The sequence below is a fragment of the Gymnoscopelus microlampas genome (genome assembly GCF_963454915.1).
Source record: "Gymnoscopelus microlampas genome assembly, chromosome: 6".
Classification (NCBI taxonomy): Eukaryota; Metazoa; Chordata; class Actinopteri; order Myctophiformes; family Myctophidae; genus Gymnoscopelus; species Gymnoscopelus microlampas.
In genome coordinates, this window is record NC_139943.1 from 15,800,200 (window position 1) to 15,821,680 (window position 21,481).

A 21,481-nucleotide genomic window follows, 5' to 3' on the forward strand; every position below is an offset into this window, starting at 1 on the left:
GGGTCTGCGGCCAAATACATATAATTTTGGGGGTCCTTGACATGAAAAAGATTGAGCATCACTGATATAGAAACATACGTTTTTCAGAATACTGAGATGTAGGAGACATGTCGAATCGGCTTCAGGTCTCAATGGGTTAAGTAGCATAGAAAATAATTGAATTTGGCAATGTAAACGTATGTTTTCTCATGCCAATAAAGCCCTTTGAATTGAATTGACTGAATCTTCAGGAATGTAGTTTGTTTGAGTATTGTTTGAATATAGATACTATGAGAAAATGGGGAAACTGGATGTGTTCCAAAATGTATGGGACTGCGAAGGCATTGTTTATTCTGCAAAAGATATGGATTTTTTTTGTGGCGTTGTACTGTTGTCTGTGATTGTCTGTTTGAATGAACTAATGTAGCTAACTTTCTTATGAATAAACGAGGGGTTAAAAATCTAAATCTCTATCTCTCTCTTTTAATGGAGCTTCTCGTCTTTACTCGTCGTTTCAAGTCATCTGGGTTCTTTCTCCTTCCATTAGGGGTGCAATCATAAATAATGTATAGGTTTTACTAAAATAATCAATCTAGATTCTTTTCAAAAATAGATGAATTCTGCTAGCTCACAATGCGTCACATTGTGACTTAAACAGCAAAGTATAGAATAAGGCTTAAGTGGTTAATCAGACTAATCGATAAAGTCGATTATAAAATAATCTGTTAGAATTTTCCTGCGTCGATTTGTTGGTATCGTCTCTGTCGGGTGGAACCTTCATGTGTACAGGTATGTGAACTGTCAAATTCAAAAATAGCAACAAAAGTAGCAGATCTACAAGCTCAAAACGTGGCGCTTTGAGCTTGTAGATGTGCTACTTTTGATGCTTTTGCATTGTGAACGCTGTAGTACGATCAAGTAGGGGCAATAATTTAATAAGTTAAAACATGGAGATAAGAGTTTTTTTCCGACAGCAATGATTTGTACTTTTACTTAAGTCAGGGGTTTTCAACCAGTGGTCCTTGAGGGGCTTCCAGGGGGTCCCCAGCCAAATGAATAGTTAGGAACCAAATTGACCCTTATATGTCTGTAACTCTGAGAGTGTACAAATGGAACCAAATGGACCCTAACGGGTCCATTTGGTTCCATTTGTACACTCTCAGAGTTAAATGAACACTAATGATGATGATACAGTGTAGATTGGGACCCCCAATAAACCTAAATGGTTGCGTCCCTGGCATGTCTTTTCAAATGGGGGTCCGTGGGCTAATATGTGTCAATTTGGGGGTCCTTGACACGAAAAAGGTTGAAAACCACTGACTTAAGTAATTATTTTTACTTAAGAGTAAATGTTGAATACCAGACTTGTATTTGTTTTACTGAAGTAAAAAAAAAGAGTACTTCCACCACTGCTTCTTCACCAGGAGGTGTCCACCTCTCTCCGTTCTCTTTGTCTGCATGTGTATGTTCCACTCTAACCAAGTCTGTTTGGTTCTCCCTCCCTCCCACCTCTGCCTCTCTCTCTCTCTCTCTCTCTCTCCTCTCTCCTCTCTCTCCCCTCTCCTCCAGACCTGTCCCAGTGCCAGCAGCAGGAGTCCAGCAGCAGCACTCTGCTGCACTTTGCTGCCAGCCGTGGCCTGAGGAAGGTGGCCCAGTTCCTGCTCCAGGAGCCCGGAGGCACCCAGGCTCTGAGACGAGCCGACGCGCGCGGAGAAACCCCCGCGTGTCTGGCACAGCGGAACGGACACAGACAGCTGTCGGAGCTTTTCACACGGTGAGTGTGTTTTTGGGGGGTGTGTACTGTGTGTGTGTGTGTGTGTGTGTGTGTGTGTGTGTGTGTGTGTGTGATTGATGTCTGCTGTGTCTTGACAACAAGTATGTCAACAGTATTGTATGTAACAATCTTCTGCCGTCACAGGCACTTTGTAACCGGTTGTTTTCCTATTGTCTAACTGCATTGGCAGTGTTTATGTCCTTTGTACGACAAGGCATTCGTGTACTTCTGTTTATGTGCACGTAAATATTTTGTGTGCCTGTGTGTGTGTGCGTGCGCGCGTGTGTGTGTGTGTGTGTGTGTGTGTGTGTGTGTGTGTGTGTGTGTGTGTGTGTGTGTGTGTGTGTGTGTGTGTGTGTGTGTGTGAGGGAAAAGGGAGAATTTCGTATGTGCGTTGACATTGGCTGTTATAATTTTAGTTTGCCTTGTGACGTGTCGTCACGTGTCATTTTAGCTATAAATATCTGTTTTGTAACTTTTGTAACTTAAGGAAAGGAAAGAGAGAGACAGTCAGTCAGTCAGTCAGTGTATTGATCCTGAAGGAAGAGGGGGTATTATTGATGTCACTTCTTTTGGTATTATGTGTTTGGTACTGAATGTGAACATAGTGCTTTTAACCCATTAACCCATCAAGACCTGGAACTGTGTCATTTTTTGATTTGAGCTAAAAAGCATTATTTTACACTTTGGGCTATTTTTGAAAAATCATGAAAATGTGTGCAAATCTTTGAATATATATATTTTTAAAGCAAATATTTTTAACTCAAATCTTTGCTTCTGGGGGTCCCTGGAACAGAATATTTTGATGGGGGTCCGTGGCCAAATACATATAATTTTGAGGGTCCTTGACATGAAAAAGATTGAGCACCACTGATATAGAAACATAAGTTTTTCAGAAAACTGTTGGGATTTAGGAGACATGTAGAATCGGCTTCAGGTCTCAATGGGTTAAGACCTGAGGCCGATTCTACAAATGCCTTCTAAATTAGTAGTTCTCACACTGTCAAGATTATGTTGTCCAAATAGTGTTTTGGACAACATAGCCCATCTATCTATAGCCCATCTACAAGCTCACAATGCGCCACAACAATATTTTCTATTTTACTGTGTGCGACACGAGCGTGAAACCAAGTATAAGTACTTTCACATTTTACTTGTGTTGATGCTTGTCTGTGTGTCTGTGAGCTCTGTGGGAACATGAGCAATGTGTGCGCGCACCATCCGATGATGTCGAAATATGTTTGTAGTGCTGAGCACTGCGGTGATAAGACTGTCTCGAGGACAGAGTGTGATGGACATAATGCAATGTACACATGCACGCGCACACGCACTCACACACACACACACACACACACACACACACACACACACACACACACACACACGCACGAACACACGAACACATGCACACAAACAGTCAGCTGAACCCCTGCAAGTATCGCACATACCAAAACCTTTAAATCTACCTTTTGCTGGACATGACACCAGAATCAACATTATACAAATGTATTTATCTGTTATATCATTGCTGTCGTGCAGAAACCTCTCTATATTCATGTTTTTTTTTCTGTAAATGAATGCCCTACTTGATCATACTTCTACAGCGTCACACAAAAGTAGCAGATCGACAAGCTCAAAACGCACTGCTTCGCACCGCGTTTTGAGCTTGTAGATCTGCTACTTTTTTTAAATTTGTATTTGAATCCTCAAAAGCAGGGGTCTTCAACGTTTTCAGGCCCAGGACCCCCTAGCTGAGACAGAGATGACGCAGGGACCCCCTCTACATTGTAAAAAAATGTATTTCAGATAAACGTTTGCTGCTCTTTTTTCCCTCTACACCTATAGCTCAAAAATAGCAGATCTACAAGCTCACAACGCCTCGCAGCATGAGGCGTTGTGAGCTTGTAGATCTGCTATTTTTGGCTTAAGTTCTCCTCAGAAAAGGGATGCTAGGGTTCAAGTCGTTAAGGTAAAAAAAAAATCACATCACACAAAGATTTGGCGGACCCCCTGTAGTAACTCTGAGGACCCCCTAGGGGTCCCGGACCCCCTGTTGAAGACCCCTGCTCAAAAGTAACAGTTCTGGACATATTTTCCGACCGACAGAGACCATATTTAACACGTCTTATACAAGGGATTTTATTATTGCACAACCAGTAGCATGGTATTGTGAGGGTGAGTTATATTTAGTCTTGTTATCATCACTGTTAACTCATAGTGTATTATTAATTTCTGGCTTCCATGTGAGACCACGTTGAAATAATGATACAGTACCGGCCAACTTTTCCTACGCTTAAGGAACTCTCTGCACCCATATATACTCAACACTGTGATGCCAGGTAGCGGTAGACCGATTAATCAACAGCATATTTATCAAATTAACTTTTTGTAATGGAATGATCAGTTTAGCCTACAGTTAACATGTACTGTATGTGCTCTGTGCTACTTACAACTGCAGCAAGAATGTTGTGAATGCTTTTCTAGACGGTTCTAAGTCTAGAATCTATAAAGCATCTGTTTTCCAAAAAAGTCTTAGGATTTAGAAAATTGGTTTCGAACTGTGGTTCTCAAAAATGGCAGATCTACAAGCTAAATACCTGGGGAGAGAGAGAGGTGGAGAGACATGCGGTAAAGATTGTCGGGAACGGGACTCGAACCCGCAACGCACTCAGGCCTACATTGGAGCCTAGGTGCCCAGATCAATAGCCAAATACCTATCATTTTGGGGGGTCTTTGACGCAAAAAAAGTCTGAGAACCACTGATTTTAGAAGGCATTTGTAGAATTGGCCTCAGGTCATAATGGGTTACGTAAGTGATTCATCGTCAGATTAATCGATTTAGGAAATACCTGTCAGTTGCAGCTGTAATGGCAGGGCACACTGCATTTTGTGGTTTATTAAGCAAACAAGTCCAAAGTTTTGTTGTTGCAGGGTAATGCCCCTGTCCAGAGGAGGGGGGGGGGGGGGTCAAACCAGTGGCTGTGGGAACGTAAGCACTGCTCTACATCAGTGCTACTCAAACATTTTCATGTCAAGTACCCCCCAAATTCATATGTACAGTATTCAGGTCATAGACACCTTTCGTTTTGCTTTGGACAGTGTCTGGACAGCGTTTTCTACACCAAATCCCTTCTCCAAAAACCCATCGCTGCCTCCATCCCTCCTTTTTCCTCATGCACTTCCTCTCCTCCCTTTGTGTCGTCTCACACTGATGACATCATCACCCAGTTACTGAGTCACACACTTCCCTCTACTGTGTGAGGAAAGCAAAGAAAGAAAGAAAGAAAGAAAGAATAAAAGAAAAATAGAAAGAAAGGGTGATTGTAAGGGAAGAGATGACTATCATGAGAGTCAGTGCTCCACCTACACAGCGCGTGCACTCTCTCTCTCACACACACACACACACACACACACACACACACACACACACACACACACACACACACACACCACACGCAGCATTATAGAACAATGCTGTCATACATAGTTGTACTCAGCGAGACACAGAGAGAAATATTATTTTGGAATAAAGGAGCAAAAGAGAGAGAGACAGAGAGAGAGAGAGATTCATTCAGAGATCCCGGAATGAAATATAAATATAGTTTTGTGTGTCTCAGTGGACCACACACTCTCCTGTCTGCCAACAATACACTTCAACACAGTACTACTATACTGAACACACACATGGGACTTCTGAATATGGGACTTCTACTTGTAACAGAGTATATATCTACATTGCAGTATTGATACTTTTACTCCAGTAAAACATGTGAGTACTTCTTCCATCACTGGTGCCAAGCGTCGAAACAGGAGACTGAAGACGTTTGGTATGGGGCCCAACTTCAAGGTCTATTGGAGTTCTCTAAAGAGGCACCGCCGAGAGCATCACTGTGTTGTATGGGAGCTGTACTGAGCTCAGCTGCAAAGCTTTGCATAACGCTGTTGTCGGGCAGAAACCTCTGATCTCCACATTCAAACTTTTGGTGTTTTTCGTAAATTAACGCCCTACTCGCTCATACTACAGCGTCCGTCACACAAAAGTAGCAGATCCACAGGCTCGAAACGCGGCGCAAAGCGACACGTTTTGAGCTTGTAGATCTGCTACTTTTTGCATTTGAATCCTGAAATGTTACAATGTTGGACATATGAGGTTTCCATGGCGATAAGGTTGTGCGGACAGCCCAAAGCATCAGTGGATGCGATCTTATCTCCACTCCAAGACATATGATGATTTTTTTTCATCAAAGGTCACAGGCTTATCAAAGACCCTAGCCATCCCGACCAGGGACTGCAATTGAGGAATTTAGCATTGGCCTCCCGGCATGTGCACTTAAGCCCCTCCAAATGATCCCGAATGCCGCAGCACGCTTGGTCTTCAACCAGCCAAAATTGTCACATGTCTTCCCCCTTCTCCGCTCCCTCCATTGGCTCCCAGTTACTGCCCGCACAGAGTACAAAACACTGACGTTGGCCTACACAGTAACCAAAGGTATGGCACCCCCATATCTTCAAAGCCTGATTCCAACCCTACAACCCCTTCCGCTCTCTCAGATCAGCTAACACAGGGAGGCTGTCAGAACCTTCGCTAAAACATCCGGGACAACGCTCCACATGTCCCAGACTCTTCTCCCTTCTGGCTCCCAAACTATGGAATGAACTCCCCATTGCAATTAGAACTGCAGATTCACTCCCAATCTTCCGCTTGAGACCTCTTCAGACTCCACCTCAGCCCGTAGCACTTGCCCTAGCCTTGCAGGCTTATGCAAAGGCTAAGATGTAACTTAGATAGCATGTTATGTAGACAGATGCCAGGTCATTGTTGACCTGGCATATTAGTGAGTATAGTTTCAATGTACAGGCTGATGATAGTTTCTTGGTTTACTTGTGTATTAGTTTATTATTAGATTCTTGGTTTACTTATGTATTAGTTTATTATTAGATTACTATTTCTATGCATTTGATGTATTACCTTGTGTTGTCCTTGCTCACTGTAAGTCGCTCTGGATTAAGAGCTAAATGTCTAAATTGTACATTGTAGCAGACTGCTCTTATCCAGAGCGACTACAAGTGTGAATAGCCACAGAGCCACAGTGACTTTCTGACCAAAGGTCAGAAAGTCAGACAGGTCAGAAACCTGCCTATCAATGACATCAAGGGTGGGGATTTCAAGCTAATAGAAACCACAATCTTTGTCTTCCTGGAACGTTAGTAAGTTAGTAAATAGAAGCCATTGTTCTTGCACAATGGTGTCATCGATAAGAACATTTTCCAACCATCCAGTCCACCTCTGCGGCACAGAGCATGCAGATAGAAATGGCACCGTTTCATAGTGAGCATTAGTGAGGACCCTTATATCGCTGTTGTGGGGCAAAAAAACACATTTAACGTTTTAATTTTTAAAGATAATATTTTTGGGCTTTTCCCAATTTTTATTTAATCTTCTAATTGTATTTATTTTCTGGCTTTTAGGCCTTTATTTATAGTTTATAATGGAGATGGACAGGAAACGGGGAGAGAGAGAAGGGGAGAGACATGCAGTAAAGATTATCGGGAACGGGACTCGAACCCACGACGCACTCAGGCCTACATTTGAGCCTCGGTGCCCAGACCGCTAGGGCGGTGGTCCGGGCCCCAATTTCTAACCTTTTGTGTTTTTTCTTAAATTAACGCCCTACTCGATCATACTACGGCATCACACAAAAGCATAACAAGTAGAAGATACACAAGTAGATCTGCTACTTTTAATGTTTTTGAATTTGAAGCATGAAAAGTCACAGTTTTTGACATGTGAGGTTTCCACCCGACAGAGACGATATGGAGATAATGTTGAAAAAAGGCAAAATGTCCCTTTAAGTATTTAGTGTTTTATGCTTGCTCAATTGGTGCTTACTGTAGTAGCCTCTTACAAGGCCTGGTAGATGTTTGTAATCAGAGCACTGTTAATGTTGTGCTAAACTACATGGCCAAAATGATGGTGGGAGTTTGTTTTCCGTCTAGAGTTGTTATGGATGCTATTAAAACCTCAAAAAAGATAATTGCTATTTAATGTAAGTTCAGTGTTTGTCCTCACAACTAGTGTTAATACTTTAGCTACAGTATGAGGACAAACCTGTTTAGAATGGCACTTGTTCCCGGGTTTTGTGTGTGTGTGTGTGTGTGTGTGTGCGCGTGCACGTGCGTGTTATGTGTGAGTGACAAAGACAAAGAGAGACATGGTCTAGTGGGTGTGTGTGTTTGTGTTAATCAGCCCTGCAGTGCATTGTGGTGCTTTGTGGTGTTTCATTTCTTTTGACAGTTTCTAATTCACATGGAAGTGTTGGACAAACCAAAACAAACCCGGAGCTAAACAGGCATAGCAGGGAAGCGGCGTCATCAGCCATCGTGTGACGGTTGACATGTCACACACAAAACAGTCGTTATCTCTGCCAGGCCGGACCGCCGAAGGCCGGAGATTATGTTTTCGTCCCTCTCTGTCTGTCCACCCGTCTGTCCGTTTGTCGTTTCTTTTTTTGCCCTTTTGTGTTTTCTTCAAAACACACTTTTTGCTACTACCCCTACAGATTGTATCCAAAACTCACACAAATCGGTGGATTGGGTTCGTTTTTTTCCAGTTTTTGGTTTCTTTATTTCGGTTTTAGGGTTAAGATTATGGTTAGGTTAGGGTTATGTTATTTAATTCTTATTTTTGCCTGATTTTACCGATTTTTTTTTTTCTTCATATCTTTGATTTTCGGGACATTGCTCTGCTTGTGCGGGACGCGGGACAGAGGGTCCAATTTCGGGACTGTCCCGCGAATTTCGGGACGGGTGGTCACTGGTCACCCTAAGAGCAGATGATGGGAATACACATCTGTTTGTCAGCCAACGGGGCTTGAATGAAAGTGAAGTTGAACCGTACATGGGCACAGTGGAAGGTTCCAACTAGGTTCACAATGATTAGTTACTAGTGGCTGATGCCTGATGGCTCAGTGTAGAGCCTGACCGATGATTTACCATGATTTATGTGCTGACCCCGATTTCGGAGAGTCCTAGACCATCATTACCAATGTTTTGACTGTCAAAGAGTGCAAAATATTCTTATCAATTTGAAACACTTTGATTTTCTCTTTCAGGACATTTAGTTTATAAGCAAGCAAGTCAATATAACATATACATAACGTTAACTAACTCTCTCTACTTAAGCCCTAAATAGTATATATTCAGCTGCCCAAAATAGGGATGCCAGGTTGAAAGTGGTAAAATGTCGGGACACATCGGCTGCATAATTTCAGATGCCAATGTCGTCAAAAAAGTTAATTACTGGCCAATATATCAGCCAAACTACCAATGTACTGGTCCGGCTCTACTTCAGTGTTTTATTGCATAAGTGGTATTTTTGGGGAGGAAATGTATTTTCAGTTGCAGTAATTCTCAACTTGATTGGTCTTTTATTAGTGTGTAGGTGCATCTGTAAAGCAGGAATATAAACGTTTGCCAAATCAAGGCTTCTCAAGGTGAGGTCCAGGGACCCCCTGGGGTCAAAAAGTGACGCCTTGTTTTTGATGATTGCTGTCTTTGATGCATTCATTGATTAGAGAGAGCACTAACGAGTTTGACACTTTTATGGCCCAATCAATCAACTCAGTGCACAACCCCATTGAAGTTCAAAGGGATCAATTATGAGCTCCGGCCTCTCCCCCTACAGACTTGCAAAGGGATGAATGTCAATATAAACAGTGGAATTTCAGCACAAAACCAAAATACAGCCAGAGGGATGTGTCTTTCTGCAGGAAAACACACCAGCATAATTATATAGTGGCTGATAGAGGGAAACAATGCAAAATAAAAATGATATATTTTTTAAATTAAGGCTCAAAGTTACCTAGTCTGCCTTTAAATTAAGTATATTTTGATGCCAATACTTTTACTTTTCCTCTTCTTTTTCTCCCCCCTAACACTAAGGTGTACTTGTTTTGTTGCAGGTTTGAGACGTTGTCACCAAATCCCTGGGTGGAGCCAGCGGATCAACAGCCACACATTCACCTCGAGGGCCGGGCATTACAGCACCACCCCAACCTGGGCACCTACACCCTAACACTCCCTGCTCACCGGGAAGGAGGGAGGGAAGGAGGAGAGACTGTGGAGGAGGCGGAGAGGGAGAGGACAGCAAACGGAACAAGGCGTCTCTTACAGGAAGAGGTGGAGGAGCTGAGAGGACTCATTCAGCGCCACAGAGACCAGGCGGTGAGTTTACAGCCAATCATTCACTCATTAATGCTTTCTCAGTCACATATTTAACCCATTAAGACCGGGAATGCATTTGTGTCATTTTTTAGATTTATTTGGCTATTCAAAATAGCAGATATACAAGCTTTTTTTTTTTTTTTTTTGCATATTTTCACGATGTTTCAAGCTCATAGCGCGGCATCGAGTGCCGCGCTATGAGCTTGAAGCATCGTGAAAATATGCAACTCAAATCTTTGCTTCTGGGGGTCCCTGGAACCAAGTGTTCGGTTTAAAAAATATATATTCAAACATTTTCCATGATTTTTCAAAAAAATTGCAGATCTTCAAGCTGATAGCTATGAGCTTGTATATCTGAGTTTTTTTGAATAGCCAAATAAATCAATAAATGACACAGATGCATTCCCGGTCTTAATGGGTTAAAGATGGTAATTAAGAAATGTAGTTTTACTAAAGCTAAAACTAAATAAAGGAGCTTCCCTTTAAGCTAGATAAATGCACTGGTGTGTGTGTGTGTGTGTGTGTGTGTGTGTGTGTGTGTGTGTGTGTGTGTGTGTGTGTGTGTGTGTGTGTGTGTGTGTGTGTGTGTGTGTGTGTGTGTGTGTGTGTGTGTGTGTGTGTGTGTGTGTGTGTGTGTGTGTGTGTGTGTAAGTGAACAGTAATGACTCATGATGTGATTGAGTGCCACGAAGTTGAAGGTTTGAGCCCGGGGCTGTGTTCCCTTCACATGTGACTTATTTCTCTGGAATAGTGCACTCTATTGTGTAAAGCTATGGAGCTGTTGTTATAGTCAAGTTACTGTAGGTTTCATCACGCCCTCGAATAACACACAAGGAAACTTCTAATGAATAGTGTTATTATTTTATTAGATTTCCTACTGAAGCCTTTATACCTTCCAGTTCTTTTGGCTTTGTCTCTTTCCTGTAATTGACCCACATGTGGAGACACGATTTCACAACACAGGACACGGTACCCGTGAACTGTAGGCCGTCTGTAGGTGATGTCTGTCAGTTGGGGGGGATGCTATCTGAGGATAGAAACTAGGCATGGAACGATTCACTCACGTCACGATACGATTCGAATCACGATACTAGGTTCACAATACGATTTCTCAAGATTTGAAAAAAATAAATTTTTAACTCTTTGACTGCCAGAGTATTTTCATAAAGTACTCCCCCAGTGCCAGCGATTTTCGTGTTTTTTTATTTTTTATTTTGTAATTTTTCATTCAACTAAATCGTCTGAGTTGGGTTTTAAACACATACGACAAATCTGCCACTAGAGAGCAGCAAATGACAGCTTGATCAGCTCGCTGACTCACTCGCCCCCCCCCCACACCCAGTCAAACAGTCAAATACGTCAAACCGGATGTGACGTGTTCTCAGATTGTCCGATCGGCCAAAATTACGATGTGATACACGACGGCGATGACTGTTCGTCACCCAGACTATAGATTATAGAAGTGGACGTCTCCGTTCGTTTATTATACCGTGTGAAAAAACGTGTGTTTCCCTATTCTGGCCGAAAATGACCGGGGGAAAAAAAAGAAAACCGGAAACGGAATCTGCGTCATAAAACCGGATGCAGGTGTGGGTGAAGTAAGTGGAACTCGAAACCTAGATTGAAAAATAAGCAGCATAGCGTGATCAGAGATTAAACAATGAACACGTGTCCAATGCGTCCAACGCGTCGACGGCCAACTGGACAAACTAGCAATTGACGCGTTATCGAGTCAACCGCAGTCAAAGAGTTAAAATGATTTCTCTTATGCAAAACCAGTATTTTCTTCTTCTTTTTTTTTTTTTTTTTTTACAATACTGTGTTTTCTCTTATCCTCTTTTCAATACAGTAGCAAATGACTGAAAACTCTTTTTTTTTTAATCAATTCTCAATTCTCAAAGATCCAGTATTTTCTTCTCTTTTTTTTTACTCGCCCTCTGCTGTTTGCATCGCGATACATTTTTTATTAAATTGATTTCAATTGTCACCAGTTTGAAGATTTACGATAAATTGTGACATGCCTAATAGAAACATATAGAGTCTGTATTGAAGATGAACTGTATTGAAGACACTTTTCGTCTCTGTCGGGTGGAAACCTCATTATGTCCAAAACTGTTCCTTTTTTTTATTATTACATTTTGCTTTCAATAAAACAATGTTCATAGCGCGCCACTATGAAATTTTAGATCTGCTATTTTAGAAAAATCTTGAACATTTGTGAAAATATTTGAATATATATATATTTTTCAAAGGGAACATTTTTGACTCAAATCTTTGCTTCTGGGGGGGTCCCTGGAACATGTGACTTATTTCTCTGGAATAGTGCAATCTATTGTGTAAAGCTATGGAGCTGCTGTTATAGTCAAGTTAGGGTTCATCACGCCCTCGAATAACACACAAGGAAACTTCTAATGAATAGTGTTATTATTTCATTAGATTTCCTACTGAAGCCTTTATACCTTCCAGTTTTTTGGGCTTTGTCTCTTTCCTGTAATTGACCCACATGTGGAGACACGATTTCACAACACAGGACACGGTACCCGAGACAATCCACTGCTGATGAACTGTAGGCCGTCTGTAGGTGATGTCTGTCAGTTGGGGGGATGCTATCTAAGGATAGAATCTACGCATGTAACGATTCACTCACGTCACGATACGATTTGAATCACGATACTAGGTTCGCGATATGATTTTTCAAGATTTGAAAAGAATATATATTTAAAATGATTTCTCTTATGCAAAACCAGTATTTTTTTTACTATACTGTGTTTTCTCTTATATTCTTTTCAATACAGTAGCAAATGACTGAAAACATTTTTTTATCAATTCTCTTACAAATATCCAGTATTTTCTTCTCTTTTTTTTACGCACCCTCTGCTGTATGTATGCATGGCGATACATTTTTTATTAAATTGATTTCAATTGTCACCAGTTTGAATCGATTTGAATCAATTTACGATAAATCATGACATGCCTAATAGAAACATATAGTCTGTATTGAAGACGAACTGTATTGAAGACACTTTTCGTCTCTGTCGGGTGGAACATAAACAAATATATATATTCGAAGATTTGCACAAAATTTCAAGATACTTTTTTTTTTGCAGATCTACAAGCTCATAGCGCGGCACCAAGCGTGCATATCTGCTATTTTTGAATAGCCAAATAAATCTTAAAATGACACAGATGCGTTCCCGGATTGAATGAGTTAAGACTTAAGACACTCCGCAGGGTGTTTTTAAGCACGGTCTGATAACTCTAATAGCTCACTGACAGGTGTCAGTGGCTCAGGAGGTAAAGCGGCCCACTTTGGGAATGGGAAGGTCCTTGAGTACTGCTCCTGATAGTTAGGATGGGTTAACTTGCAGAGGATGAATTCCAGGTATGTGCGAGTGTACTTGGCAAATACCCCGACAACAACGTAAACTGGTTTGTGCACTTTTACAGCTGCCTGTCACTTCATAGTATTGGCATGAGCTTTCCATGGATTTATATTACCCAGCTGCAGGCTCTAGCTGCTCGCCTTCTTACGGAGTAACGCTTTAAGATGCCAGACTCTGGTCTCATTACTAGTAGGGCAGTCTGCCAAGTGAAGGAACAACAGCTATCTATTATCTTATCGCTAGACATTACAAATGATGAGTTCTGTGCCAATTTCTGCTGTGGGATAATTGTGTGTTAACCACAATATATATGTGCGAATGTTTGTCTATTTTTGCTGAATGTTGAGCCTATTATGGCATGCCCAGAATGTGTTTAACTTTTTACCTGCCAGAGTTATAACGTCGTCTATAGCTGCCCTTGCCAGCGATTTCGATCACTTTTACTAACCTTTGAAAAATCATAGAATGTTAAGCTTCACAATGATCCACCAGGCGAACGCCTCAAAAGATGGAGGGTTATGGGCAGTTGAATGTGGCTGGTTTTCGCCAAAAAGCAACAGAAAGCACAGAAAAAAATGACTTCTATAAATTCTATAATACTAAACGAAACCAGCTTAATTGTTGTGATCACGTGATTTCTGGTTGTACTCTTCATCATCATCAATATAATCATTCACGGGCTGCGGAAGAGCACCCTCTATCGTAAACCACTGAAAACACCACATGACGAGAATCTTGTTATTGGCAGGCAATGAGTTAATATCAGTGCAGCACCTTAAGTGGTTGATATTTGCACTGATAAGAGAGTTGGAACTCCCTGTTGTAACACATTGAAGTTGTCCTCTGTAAAACCATACTGAGCCACTGTTATGCTGCATGTGAAAGGCTCTGTGTAGGGTAGCAGACAGTAAGTCATAACGTTTTTGGTTAACATGGTTTTTGGTGAATCTGTGGACGACTCTGTGGGTGAAATCAATGTTGTCATCTCTTGAACTGATAGGAGTGAAGAGGACAATGTTTCAGGGGAAAATGTCAACAATGAGAGAACCCTGTTGTCGTCGTACGACCAATAGCTGATATGCAAGCTCACAAGAGCTTGGAGATCACACACACGCACGCGCGCGCGCGCGCACACACACACACACACACACACACAATACAGTATATATATATATATATATGAAAGTTTAGAGTTTAGTAGTTTCAGTTTTTTAACCACTTAAACACTCTAGTCAGTAGTAAACTGGACCTGCTGAGCTGGCTTGGCCTTTTTCCATCTACACCAATTCACCAAATGTGTTGTTCCCCCCAGAATATGGATGCTTGGGTTCAAGTGTTTAATATTGTTTTTGAAAAGTTGTTTATTTATTTTTTACATCTACGCCTGCTTTTTTCAGTGGAAATGTTTTTTCTAATTACATTTTCCCCCTCTTCTTCTTCTTCTTCTTCTGGCAGGTAAACGAAGGCCACAGAGACGTCGGCACTCCGACGGCCGCGTTCCCACGCCTCTCCTCCTCCAATCAGGAGCCAGGTAGCCCTGTGTTTTCCAGGACACAGTCCTGCTCTAACGGCCGACCGGAGGACAACAAAGCGGAGCGCCGTGGCTCCGAGGTGACAGACAAACAAGGAAGTCCACCTCCTCCAGTGGAAGAGATAAAGGACGGGGTGGTGGTGGCATCTGCCCCGGCCATCAGTGTCACCTCTTCCTGTGCAACAGGGAGTCGACGTCACCACCGCCACGATAAAAATACAGAACAGGAAGCCGTTAGTGTCTCTGCTTTGCACAACACCACCGCCCGCGGCAGAAAACACAGAAAACGAACCACAAAAAAGCACGGCGGCGCAAAAAACGGCGCAAACGACCACAAGGAGACTTCTGAGGCCGCTGTAAGGAACCCCGCCGAGAATACAGGAAGTAACGCTGGGATTGTAGGAACTCCGTTACCCACAGAGCCTGTGGCTGTGGCTGTGGTAGGCTGTGAGGAGCAGGAGGAGGAGGAGGAGGGGTCGACGAGGAGAACTGCAGGAGGAGGCGGACCGGGGGAAGAGGGAACTCCGATCCCTTCGAAAGCATTGTCAGGGCCCTGCAGCAGGGGAGAGGGGAAGTGGGACGGTTGGAGGCCGGTTGTCGTGGATACTACCACCACCGCGGTAGAAAAACAGGAAGGAGCGAGCCTGAAACTTGGCCTCGGCGCTTCCGAAGGAGAAGCAGCAGAGACGTTGACAGAGACAAACAACAAGGCAGACGTTAGACCTGCTCGAGAAGGGGCTCAACAGGGCCCTGCCTCTGGACACCCGGCAACACAAAGGAGAGGTGAGTTAAATGCTGTCACTCTGCCAGCACTTCCACAGCACTGGAATGGGGCTGCAACTATTGATTGGTTTCTTCATTTTTTTGTGGTTATTATATTGATCACTTTTTAGATTAATCGAATCATTGAGAAGCACTTTTTGGGGATTTTTAAAAACATATGAAATTTATATATCAAAGAATTTTTTTTTTTTTTTTTTTTACCCATTGAGACCTGAAGCCGATTCTACATGTCTCCTAAATCTCAACAGTATTCTCAAAAACGTATGTTTCTATATTAGTGGTGCTCAAAATTTTTCATGTCAAGGACCCCCAGAATTTTATGTATTTGGCCGCGGACCCCCATCAAAATATTTTGTTCCAGGGACCCCCCAGAAGCAAAGATTTGAGTTAAAAATGTTCGCTTTAAAAATATATATATTCAAAGATTTGCACACATTTTCACAATTTCTCAAAAATAGCAGATCTACAAGCTCGTAGCGCGGCACTCGGTGCCGCGCTATGAGCTTGTATATCTGCTATTTTTGAATAGCCCAAAGTGTAAAATAATGCTTTTTAGCTCAAATCTAAAAATGACACAGTTCCAGGTCTTAATGGGTTAAATAACTGACTGAATCTTAGGTGTACAACATAGCAAGTGTCATACATTGTATTGTTGATGTGCTCACTCACACCGATGGCTGTTTTTGCCTAATTTTCAATATTTTGATAAAAACCTAAGCTCTATATTCTGAAAGTACTCATTGCTATAGAGTGTGTGTTCAGTAACAGGAGTCTCCAGCTCTTCTTTATTAAACAGAAAATGCATTTTCAGGTCGGGATACAAATTGTATCCAATCAGGATGGAGAACAGGATACAGGTTAAACCAGTGCAATTGGAAGTGAAGACACAAAGAAATGAGCAGACACAATTGGAACTGGAACACTAGAAAAATTAAGCTGAAATGTTGTAACCTACCTGAAAATGTATTTTGTGTTTATCAAAGAGCTGGATAGACAGGGAGATCCCTGTTATTACTGAACAAACACTCTATAGCAATGGATACTATCACAATATAGAGCTTTAACCATTTAACAAAAAAACGTTTTGTTTTAACCAAAACATATCACTTACCCTACAATTAAGACCGCTCAGTATACTGGTTGAGTTTAGCTGTGTCAAGAACCTGCTGGTTTACTTTAAAAATAGACGGTAGAATGTTCGCACAGCAGGAAACTTAACAGAACATGAATAGAGTAACACAGGGGTCTTCAACAGGGGGTCCGGGACCCCTAGGGGGTCCTCAGAGTTACTACAGGGGGTCCGCCAAATCTTTGTGTGATATGATATTCTTTTTACCTCAACCACTTAAACCCTAGCATCCCTTTTCCAAGGAGAACTTTACCAAAAAATAGCAGATCTACAAGCTCACAACGCCTCGCGCTGCGAGGCGTTGTGAGCTTGTAGATCGGCTATTTTTTGGCAAAGAGGTGTTTGGTGTAGAGGGAAAAAAAGAGCAGACCCAAGTAAACAAAAAAAGTTAAATCTGAAATACAATTTTATACCATATAGAGGGGGTCCCTGCTTCATCTCTCTCTCAGCTAGGGGGTCCTTGGCCTGAAAACGTTGAAGACCCCTGGAGTAACAGATTAATGATAATGACAATGAACTTTATTTATCGTCTCTGTCGGCTGGAACCCTATTATGTCCAAAACTGTTACTTTTCAGGATTAAAATTCAAAAGTAGCAAAAGTAGCATATCTATTAGCTCAAAACGTGTCGCTTCGCACCACGTTTCGAGCTTGTGGATCTGCTGCCTTTGATGTTTTTGTGTGACGCTGTAGTATGATCGAGTAGGGCGTTCATTTACGAACAAACACACAAAGTTAGAATATGGAGATAAGAGTTTTTTTGCCAGACAGCTAGGGCGATGGAGGAACGCGTGCCCCTCCGGTTATGTAATACCCATTGTACCCGTTGTCAGAGTACTTGGTGCAGTACCCGTTATCTTAGTATACTTGGAGGCCGATCTATGACGTCAGTTACTATGACGACGTATTGATGACATCAGGGATCTCCATGCGGACACAGACAGATTGTCAGGTTGATATTGTCGCTGTCGGGCAGAGACCTCTTATCTCCATCGTGTGATCAACAACAACACAACACACACACACTGTGTCCTTGTGACACACGCAGCACGTTTGAAGTCAATCTGTCACACGGTGTGAGAGTTTTGCACGAGACAGACAGATACACACACATTCAGACCCAGATTCTGTTTTCTTTGTGTTGATAGACAGCACTTTTCATTCATAAGACTGCAGCTACAAAGGGCTGTGTAGTACAAAAAAAAGAAAGAAATTAAAATAGCTAAAAAACAAAACAAATCATAGAATTTAGTGTATGATACAACTTGTTGAACAAAAGCCTTTTTGTGGGGATTAATCAACCCCAGCATCCATATTATAGGTGGGAACATTAGCCTTAAGTAGCTAAATATCTATAAACTCACAGCGCATTCGCAACTCAATGCGTTGTGTGAGCTTGTAGATTGGCAATTTTTGGGCAAAGAGATTTTGTGTAGACGGGGAAAAAGCGATCCAAGTACAGTTGTCAAGTCTGTTTCTCTAAGAATAGGGTTTCTAGGGTTTTAAGTGGTTTAACAACTTCCATCTCCCTCTCATCTGCAGCCATGGGACAAGCACAGTCCCAGGACAGCCAATCCGACCAGGGGGAGACGACCCAACCTGACGCCGGAAACCAGAGCCCTCAGCTGGGCCAGCAAGGCAGCCCCAAGTCCCCGGGGACGGCGGGGAAGCCCCGGAGGCCGTTATGGAGGGACGGGAGCGACTTGGGAATCGCACCGGACTGGCGCGAGAAGGAGGCGGTCTCGCAGACCGTTTGGTACGACGGCGGCGGCGACGACTCCGAAAACGTAGACCTGCAGGAGCAGACGAGCGGACAGAGCAAAGAGCGCGGCGGCCAGAGCTCCGTGCTACTGGACGTTAACACTCAGCAGCCATTACAGCACGGTCTGTCATCGGCTGTCAGTCAGCCCCGTGCTTCTGGAACGCAGCCACAGCCGTCACATGGGCCCGGCGCACAAAGACAGGAAGTCCACAGAACACAGCAGCGGGAGGAAGAAAGAGTGGAGGAGGAGGAGGAGGAAGGGGGAGGAGAGGAGGACGGGCGAGCGGGAGGAGGGCCGGGCAGAGAGGTCGAGGGAAGCAGACAGGCACTCGATAAGGACAGCAGCGTGAGGAGGGCCAGCAGAAACAGAAGAGAGAGCACAGAGGCCGAGGAGAGAGAAGAGGAGATTGGGGACGAGAAGGGAGGGAGTGAAGAGAGAGGAGAGGAGAAGGAGGGGAGGAGGAAACGGAGGAGAAAGAGGGGGAAGAAGGGGGCCAGGGAGGCCAAGCTTAGCTCCAGCTCCAGTGTGGAGTCACAGAACCAGACGGACGCACAGAGCCACACTGAGACAGAGAGAGAGAGACAGGCTGAGGGAGGAGGAGGGGGAGGACCTCGGCCAGGGAGAATGAGACAGGCAGAAGTGAGACAGACAGACACGGAGGCTAAAACAGGAAGCGTTGAGTCCCAGGCTCCCAGCAGCACTGAGTCAGTGTTGAGAAAGGAAGCTGACGCGTGCGGCATGCATCTGCCCAGCCAGACGGAGGAGGGCAGGGACTCTCCTGGACTCGCTCGCAGTCTCTCAATCGCAGACCCCGCGGGCGCCGTACCAGAAGTTGGTCAAACTGGCAACAACAGAGGAATGGAAAGTACAGAAACTGTGGTCGCAGGAGCGTCAGAATCGGAGGAATTACCGCCTCATGATGCCGTGGAACCCGTGGAATGGAAGGACAACGACATCAAGCCTGTGGAATTGGGAACATTGAGTGGCGATGCGGAATCCATCCGTTTAGCAGAATCCAAGGATTGTACTGTAGCTGATGAAAAACTAACGCAGATGGAAGCTACTGGCTATCAGGAGGGACTTCCTCTCAAACCTTTTGGTCACGGCGAACGCACGAAAGGTAGGAACCTCACTGAACCTCCGGAATTTTCTAAGCTAAATTTGGATTTTGTAGATTCTACGGAGCCTACAACGTCAGCAGGGACTTTGGGATCTGTACTTGAAACTGTGGATTATGGGGAAAGTCCTGAATGTAACGTGACGGCGGCACGCGCCGCGAGCCCTGTCAGCCCCGTACGACCTGTGGAACATGTGGAATGTGTGCAAACGGGAGCCGTGGGATGTGAAGAGCGTGTGGAAGCAGCAGCAGCAGACGGCCTACTGTTTGAGGGAACAACGGATGCTTCGCCGATGTTTCCAAAACAGGAAGGAAGCGGCGAAACGAGTGGAAGGGAATATCCAGAGCATTGTTGTTCAGCCGGCGGGTCGCTCAGCGCCGGACAGAGCGAGGGGAACGCGAGCGAGGGAAAGACAAAAGCAGACGGAGAGAGTGAGGTGGGAATAAGAGAGGGAACTGGGGAGGGGAAACAAAATGAAGAGAGAGCTGGCGAGGAGAACAAAGGGATGGAGAAGGAGAAAGGTGAGGAATTACTTGTCATAGACACGGAGGAACGTGAGACGGGGAGAGGGGAGGAAATGGGTAAGGAGTTGAACTTCACGGTGGCCGAGAAAGAACAGCGCTACGCCGAAGAGCTAGCTGCCACATCAGTAGCCGTAGTGACCGTAGCCATAGCATCAGCCATCGCTAACATAGAGCTGGCGAACCTGTTCGCGGGTAACAACCCCGACGCAGGGCTAGCACAGGCAGTCACAGAGCAAGCTAGCGTCCCACCACTGGTGAACGGCCGACAGGTTGACACCGAGGTACCGGCTGAGACAAAGAACCGATTAACAAATGAGTCACATGCTGGACTAACGTATCCTGATGCTGGGCAGGTGGTTGAATCCGACATTGCGATGTCGACGACGAGGTCAGGCAAAGAAGAGACACTGGCACATCGTGCAGATACTGCAACATTGTTGTCACACAGCGACACACGAGACACAAAGGATAACGCACTGCCGTCACAGACGGAAAGCCAGCTTCCAGCGCGGTCAGACTCACCGACACACGCTGGTTTCACAGAGCAGGCCGGTGGTGCCGAATCGTCAACGAAATTGTACATCATGTTGTTGGAACAGCCTGACACCGAGGCAATCAGTCCCGTAACAATCCCAGAAGACCAACTCCCAGCATGTTCACGTTGTGAAGTAGGCAGAGAGGCATCAGGCACCTCAGCACAGGCTACCGTCGCACCTTTAACTAATGACGCGATCGCGGCCGAGCCGGACGGCCGCGATGGCAAGGTGCAGGAAGACGACAGCCCACGGCCTTGCCCCGTGGTAGACACGGGACAGGACCCGCCGACCGATCGTACATCCAGAGAGCTTAACGCTGACGCCCCGGTGTCCCCCACCGACAAGACGGAGACAGAGGGCCGAGGAGGAGAGATGGCTGAGGATGGGCTAGGACCACTGTTAGAGGAGAACCACAGTCACACACAGTCAGAGGTAGAAGGTAACCTCTGCACCTCTGCGTCCGACTTTACTACTGAGAGCGAGCTGGGCCGCCAGGTGCACGGCGGGGCAGACAACATCATAGACGTTCACAACTCCGTCTGCAAAGGAGAAGCGATGGACGCGGAGGAAGAGCGGGGCGCAGGTGTCGTTAATCGTGATTCTGAGGAGTGTAAAGGTGACGTGGTGCACCCATCACCACCGCGCAGATGGAGCAGGAGCAACTTTGACGATTTTGCACACGACGGCGACGTTGAACCGTCCCCCCAGCCAGCACTAGCGGGGACAGGGCTGGTCGTCA

At 44.3% G+C, this 21,481-nt stretch overlaps 1 protein-coding gene across 7 annotated transcripts in view; it reads left to right on the forward strand.

Moving 5' to 3' along the window:
* LOC311047984 (A-kinase anchoring protein 13) overlaps nt 1–21,481 on the forward strand; it is a 213,746-nt gene that overhangs the window by 86,215 nt on the left and 106,050 nt on the right. For all 7 annotated transcript variants that reach the window (XM_084060950.1, XM_084060953.1, XM_084060951.1 and 4 more), the window contains exons 7-10: nt 1,549–1,753; nt 9,715–9,976; nt 14,815–15,673; nt 18,344–21,481. The exon at nt 18,344–21,481 is cut by the window's right edge and continues 192 nt beyond it. In XM_084060950.1, coding sequence (XP_083917076.1) covers nt 1,549–1,753; nt 9,715–9,976; nt 14,815–15,673; nt 18,344–21,481 — 4,464 coding nt within the window. The remainder of the gene's footprint in view (nt 1–1,548; nt 1,754–9,714; nt 9,977–14,814; nt 15,674–18,343) is intronic.